This window comes from Bufo bufo, chromosome 6 (genome assembly GCF_905171765.1).
Source record: "Bufo bufo chromosome 6, aBufBuf1.1, whole genome shotgun sequence".
NCBI classification, from domain to species: domain Eukaryota; kingdom Metazoa; phylum Chordata; class Amphibia; order Anura; family Bufonidae; genus Bufo; species Bufo bufo.
In genome coordinates, this window is record NC_053394.1 from 432638904 (window position 1) to 432646521 (window position 7618).

The 7618-nt window shown below is 44.8% G+C and overlaps 1 protein-coding gene across 1 annotated transcript; it reads right to left on the reverse strand.

Annotated features, from left to right (window-relative positions):
• Positions 1 to 213: 213 nt before the first annotated feature.
• Positions 214 to 1944, reverse strand: LOC121004170 (UDP-glucuronosyltransferase 1A7-like). The gene has a single exon (XM_040436308.1). The coding sequence runs from the start codon at positions 1864 to 1866 to the stop codon at positions 262 to 264; it is 1605 nt and encodes a 534-aa protein (XP_040292242.1). The 5' UTR covers positions 1867 to 1944; the 3' UTR covers positions 214 to 261.
• Positions 1945 to 7618: the final 5674 nt, after the last annotated feature.

Sequence of the window (7618 nt, forward strand, 5' to 3'; positions counted from 1 at the left end):
TGTAATTCAACACCAGCAAAGTGAATGAGATTTGCCAAATGCCACTTTCGTGTACTCTGTCCATGCGGAAATGGGCCTGCCGCGTGGGTTTTAAAAACTTCAGTCTATAGACAGTGAGGTTGTTAATATAAGCAGAAAAACTATATAAAAAGAACATAAAACTGTGTGGATTTATCAGCTTTTTTATGCAGATTTTTTGTATACACATCCACACCATGTGCAGGTCACCTTATAGTTCAGATGAACACCATAATCTTGATGTTAAGATCTCTTCTGCTTCCTTCTGTCTTTCCTCCCACAGCAGGTTCTTAGCACAGCTCTGAAGAATTTATACATCAGATAAGAGCACAGAAGAAGTCCTAGAAGAAGAACAGCAGTAACATCAAGGAGATAATATTGGTACCATGGAAGGTCATGGCCTGCAGCCTGCAGATGTCCAGCTCCTCTGTGGCGTATGACAAATTCAGTCCAAAACACGGCCAAGTCTCTTGGTGGAACAGGTGTATCATGGTGCAGTTCTGAGAGATGCTTCATGGCCTGGCTGTAGGAAGGGTCATCGATAACCAGGCGTATAGCACTGTATATATCCTGGGCTGTGATGTCTTGTGTGTTCTCCAGGAGGACAGCAGCTCCTCGGGTTTTCAGACGAAGGATATTTTCATACTGGTCACCAAAGAGTGGGAACCCCACTACGGGAACACCATGACAAATAGCCTCATAGATGCCATTTTCCCCACCGTGTGCTAGGAAAACCTTGGTCTTGGGGTGACTGAGAAGATCGTTTTGTGGAAGCCAATCCACAGTCTTAGTGTTATTTCCAAGGGTGTCCAAGGGCTCTCCAGAGTAACGCCAAATTACCCGTTCCTTCAGTTGAGCTAAGCCGGCAGCAATCTCTCTGGCAATGTTAAGTGGCAGTGTCCTAACGATGGTCCCCAAGGAGAAGACCACAATGCCGTGCTCTGAATTATACATGAAGTCTTGGATCTCTTTGGCGAGAGGCTTTGGGGCCTTGCACTGGAAGCCACCAATATACACGGCATTAGGCATGGTCGGCCGTGGGAACTCAAATACAAAGTCAACTTTCATGAGGTAGATGTCGGCCTTCTTGTACATGTCGAACACACTGACATCGGTGTTAAGATAGCGCTGAACCAACTTGTCATAGGCTGGGTATATCAGGAGGTGGCTGGCGGCCAGGTATGAGTAATAGATCAACACATTTTTAACCCTTTCCGAGAAAACCATTCTGTCTGTTACTCTGGAGTTTATAACAGGCACATAGGAGAGCGGGGAGGGTGCAATAGCAAAATGGATGTCCTCTGTGGGCATCCACCTTCCAAAGAATACTATGGGAAGCTTCAAGTAATAAGCCAACATTACCCCTGCTACGTTATATGGGTCACCAAGAATCACATCAAAATCACCATTCCTCAGACCTTTCAGAATCTCCTGATTCTCAAATAAAGCCCGAATGGCAACTGTGGACATCTGTGTGCCTGTCTGGAGGGCCTGGATGAACTCCCATGCCACGGAGAAGGATGACCCATGCTTGGTAAAAGCTTGTTGGAAAATCCAGTTCAAGGCATATTCTTCAAACTCCTTCCTGCTCGTACCTTGTTGCATAGACATGGGTACCGTTAGCACCTTGTAGTCTTCAGAAGTCTCCTCAATGTAAAGACTGGTTGAGGGTCTAAGAACGGTCATCTCGTGTCCTTTCTGCACCAGCTCCATCATGAGGATTTTGATGTTAATCCAATGGCTTCCTTCTACCGGTACCACTAGGATCTTTCCAGCCTGTGCACAGTTTAGAAGGAGCAGGATACAAGTCAAGAGGGAAACCCCAAAAGTCTTATCAATGGAAGCCATGGTAGAGAAGCTAAAAGTGTGAAAGACCTTCAGAAACTTACAGCTTCCTAGTATGTGACTTGCAGTACAGAATAAAGGAGAGGCAGAACATATACTGCAGAGTCATCCTGATGGTATATTGTCTCCTCCCATGAATTCTATGGAAGGGACTTCAACCTTCTTCTTACTATGAAATGTTCTTCTGCTTATTGCTCCTTGAGTTGCAGAAAGTGATTGACTCCTTATCTCTGCTGATCCTCTGCATTGTGCTCCAGTCACTCCATAAACTTTACCCTGGAGGGGGGAGGGACGTTGTGAATGACTTTTCCGGTCTGGAGCAATGGCGAAGTCCGCAGTCTATTACTTTACTACGGCTACAGGGAGCTGGCAGAGATAGGTGGCTGAAAAAAAGGCCTAAGTTCAGTCAACCACTGCTTTCAAAAACAAGTGGATTCACGGGTGGTGAAAATTACTGTGAATGTCCATAAAGTGGAAAAACTGGATCCACGTTCTAGATCACCGCCAGTAACCCTGTATTATGTATTACACAAGGAAGATATCTAAACCCTGTCATTCCCGTGGGAGCAGGGTCCATAACCCGACAGCTTGGACAGTAAAATAACACAATCTTTATGATGAAATGGCGGTAACGGTGAGCGGGGACCTCGTGTTGACTTCATGAAGGTTATTATAGGGACCATTTACTGGTGGTGTGTATCTAGGGCCATGTGGCAGTGCATATCCGTCTCTGTGTTGTGTGAACGTGTAAGTCTCTCCTCTCTGTCCAGAAAGGCAGGGGTTAATAGCCCTTGCTTGCTGTGTGTTCTGTGTTCCATGTAGAGGTTAATCCCCCTTTCGGTTTGGGCGCACCAGTGGGTGCTGCTGTTCTGTGCTCTGTCCAGTCTCTGCCAGTCTGTATGTCTGACCTGTACCCGTCTGTATGTCTGACCTGTTCCCGTCTGTATGTCTGACCTGCACCCGTCTGTATGTCTGACCTGTACCCGTCTGTATGTCTGACCTGTTCCCGTCTGTATGTCTGACCTGCACCCGTCTGTATGTCTGACCTGCACCCGTCTGTATGTCTGACCTGCACCCGTCTGTATGTCTGACCTGCACCCGTCTGTGTGTCTGACCTGCACCCGTCTGTATGTCTGACCTGCACCCGTCTGTATGTCTGACTTGCACCCGTCTGTATGTCTGACCTGCTCCTGTCTGTATGTCTGACCTGCTCCTGTCTGTATGTCTGACCTGCTCCCGTCTGTATGTCTGACCTGCTCCTGTCTGTATGTCTGACCTGCACCTGTCTGTATGTCTGACCTGCTCCCGTCTGTATGTCTGACCTGCTCCTGTCTGTATGTCTGACCTGCACCCGTCTGTGTGTCTGACCTGCACCCGTCTGTGTGTCTGACCTGCACCCGTCTGTATGTCTGACCTGCACCTGTCTGTATGTCTGACTTGCACCCGTCTGTATGTCTGACCTGCACCCGTCTGTATGTCTGACCTGCTCCTGTCTGTATGTCTGACCTGCTCCTGTCTGTATGTCTGACCTGCACCCGTCTGTATGTCTGACCTGCACCCGTCTGTATGTCTGACCTGCTCCTGTCTGTATGTCTGACCTGCTCCTGTCTGTATGTCTGACCTGCTCCTGTCTGTATGTCTGACCTGCTCCTGTCTGTATGTCTGACCTGCTCCTGTCTGTATGTCTGACCTGCTCCTGTCTGTATGTCTGACCTGCACCTGTCTGTATGTCTGACCTGTACCTGCCTGTATGTCTGTGTAGTCCCTGCTAGTCCATGTGTCTGACCTGTTCCTGTCTGACCTAAGTACTACAGCGACTTAAAAAGATTAAAATAGACAAATCGCCAGAACCAGATGGCATACACCCCCGTATCCTAAGGGAATTAAGTAATGTCATAGCCAGACCCTTATTTCTGATATTTGCGGACTCTATACTGACAGGGAATGTCCCACAGGATTGGCGCATAGCAAATGTGGTGCCAATAATCAAAAAGGGTCCAAAAACAGAGCCTGGAAACTATAGGCCGGTAAGTGTAACATCTGTTGTGAGTAAACTGTTTGAAGGTTTTCTGAGAGATGCTATGTTAGAGCATCTCAACGGAAATAAGCAAATAACGCCATATCAGCATGGCTTCGTGAGGGATCGGTCATGCCAAACTTTAATCAGTTTCTATGAGGAGGTAAGTTCTAGACTTGACAGTGGCGAATCAATGGATGTCGTATATCTGGACTTCTCCAAAGCATTTGACACTGTACCGCATAAAAGGTTAGTATATAAAATGAGAATGCTCGGACTGGGAGAAAACGTCTGTATGTGGGTAAGTAACTGGCTGAGTGATAGAAAACAGAGGGTGGTTATTAACGGTACACACTCAGATTGGATTACTGTCACTAGTGGGGTACCTCAGGGGTCAGTACTGGAGGGGTCACTGTCACTAGTGGGGTACCTCAGGGGTCAGTACTGGAAGGGTCACTGTCACTAGTGGGGTACCTCAGGGGTCAGTACTGGAGGGGTCACTGTCACTAGTGGGGTACCACAGGGGTCAGTATTGGAGGGGTCACTGTCACTAGTGGGGTACCTCAGGGGTCAGTACTAGAGGGGTCACTGTCACTAGTGGGGTACCACAGGGGTCAGTATTGGAGGGGTCACTGTCACTAGTGGGGTACCTCAGGGGTCAGTATTGGAGGGGTCACTGTCACTAGTGGGGTACCTCAGGGGTCAGTACTGGAGGGGTCACTGTCACTAGTGGGGTACCTCAGGGGTCAGTATTGGGCTCTATTCTCTTCAATATATTTATTAATGAACTTGTAGAAGGCTTGTACAGTAAAATATCAATTTTTGCAGATGACACTAAACTGTGTAAAGTAATTAACACTGAAGAGGACAGTATACGGTATATATATACTACAGAGGACAGTATACTGTATATATACTACAGAGGACAGTATACTGTATATATACTACAGAGGACAGTATACTGTATATATACTACAGAGGACAGTATACTGTGTATATACTACAGAGGACAGTATACTTGTTATATACTACAGAGGACAGTATACTGTATATATACTACAGAGGACAGTATACTGTATATACTACAGAGGACAGTATACTGTGTATATACTACAGAGGACAGTATACTGTATATACACTACAGAGGACAGTATACTGTGTATACACTACAGAGAACAGTATACTGTATATATACTACAGAGGACAGTATACTGTATATATACTACAGAGGACAGTATACTGTATATATACTACAGAGGACAGTATACTGTATATATACTACAGAGGACAGTATACTGTATATATACTACAGAGAACAGTATACTGTATATATACTACAGAGGACAGTATACTGTATATATACTACAGAGGACAGTATACTGTATATATACACTACAGAGGACAGTATACTGTATATATACACTACAGAGGACAGTATACTGTATATACACTACAGAGGACAGTATACTGTATATATACTACAGAGGACAGTATACTGTATATATACTACAGAGGACAGTATACTGTGTATATACTACAGAGGACAGTATACTGTATATATATACTACAGAGGACAGTATACTGTATATATACTACAGAGGACAGTATACTGTATATATACTACAGAGGACAGTATACTGTATATATACTACATAGGACAGTATACTGTATATACACTACAGAGGACAGTATCCTGTATATACACTACAGAGGACAGTATACTGTATATATACTACTGAGGACAGTATACTGTATATATACTACAGAGGACAGTATACTGTATATATACTACTGAGGACAGTATACTGTATATATACTACAGAGGACAGTATACTGTATATATACTACAGAGGACAGTATACTGTATATATATATATATATATATATACACTACAGAGAACAGTATACTGTATATATACTACAGAGGACAGTATACTGTATATATATACTACAGAGGACAGTATACTGTATATATATACTACAGAGGACAGTATACTACTACAGAGGGATCTGAATAGATTGCAGGCTTGGGCAGAGAAGTGGCAGATGAGGTTTAACACTGATAAATGTAAAGTTATGCACATGGGTAGGAATAATGCAAGTCACCCGTACATACTAAATGGTAAAACACTCAGTAACACTGACATGGAAAAGGATCTAGGAATTTAATAAACAGCAAACTAAGCTGCAAAAACCAGTGTCAGGCAGCTGCTGCCAAGGCCAATAAGATAATGGGTTGCATCAGAAGGGGCATAGATGGCGGTGATGAGAACATAGTCCTACCACTTTACACATCACTGGTCAGACCACACATGGAGAACTGTGTACAGATCTGGGCTCCTGTGAACAAGGCAGACATAGCAGAGCTGGAGAGGGTCCAGAGGAGGGCAACTAAAGTAATAACTGAAAGATTACCAAAATTAGGGTTATTCACTTTAGAAAAAAGACGACTGAGGGGAGATCTAATTACTATGTATAAATATATCAGGGGTCAGTATAGAGATCACTCCCATCATCTATTTATCCCAAGGACTGTGACGAGGGGACATCCTCTGCGTCTGGAGGAAAGAAGGTTTGTACACAAACATAGAAGAGGATTCTTTACGGTAAGGCCTCATGCACACGACCGTTGTAGTGTTCCGTTCTGCAAAATGGGGTTCCGTTGTTCCGTAAAACGTTTCCGTTCTTGTTTCCGTGTGTCTTCCTTTATTTTTGGAGGATCACCAGACATGAAGGAAAGTAAAAAAAAGTCTAAGTCAAGTTTGCCATGCAAATGTTCGGAAAAAAACGGACGCGGATGACAATCTTGTGTGCCTCCGCGTTTTTTCACGGTCCCATTGACTTGAATGGGTCCGCGAACCGTTTTCCGTGAAAAAAATAGGATAGGTTATATTTTTTTGACGGACTGGAACCATGGATCACGGACGCGGATGACAAACGGTGCATTAGCCGAGTTTTCAACTGACCCATTGAAAGTCAACGGGTCCGCAGAAAATTACGAAAAACTGAACAACGGACACGGAACACAACAACGGTCGTGTGCATGAGGCCTAAGAGCAGTGAGACTATGGAGCTCTCTGCCTGAGGAGGTGGTGATGGTGGGTACAATAAAGGAATTCAAGAGGGGCCTGGATGTATTTCTGGAGCGTAATAATATTACAGGCTATAGCTACTAGAGAGGGGTCGTTGGTCCAGGGAGTTATTCTGATTGGAGTCGGGAAGGAATTTTTTATTCCCCTAAAGTGAGGAAAATTGGCTTCTACCTCACAGGTTTTTTTTGCCTTCCTCTGGATCAACTTGCAGGATAACTGGCCGAACTGGATGGGCAGAGGGATTTTTTCGCCCTTATATACGATGTTACTATGTTATTTACTATGTCTGACCTGTTCCTGCCTGTATGTCTGACCTGTTCCTGTCTGTATGTCTGACCTGTTCCTGTCTGTATGTCTGTCCAGTCCCTACCAGTCTATATGTCTGACCTTTTCCTGCCTGTATGTCTGTTCAGTCCCTGCTATTCCATATGTCTGACCTGTTCCTGTCTGTATGTCTGTCCAGTCCCTGCCAGTCTGTATGTCTGACCTGTTCCTGCCTGTTTGTCTGTCCAGTCCTTGCTATTCCATATGTCTGACCTTTTCCTGTCTGTATGTCTGTCCAGTCCCTGCCAGTCTGTATGTCTGACCTGTTCCTGCCTGTATGTCTGTCCAGTCCCTGCCAGTCTGTATGTCTGACCTGTTCCTG

Excerpts from the sequence above, each read along its gene's own strand:
- LOC121004170 (XM_040436308.1), bottom strand. The coding sequence starts at position 1,866 with ATGGCTTCCATTGATAAGACTTTTGGGGTTTCCCTCTTGACTTGTATC.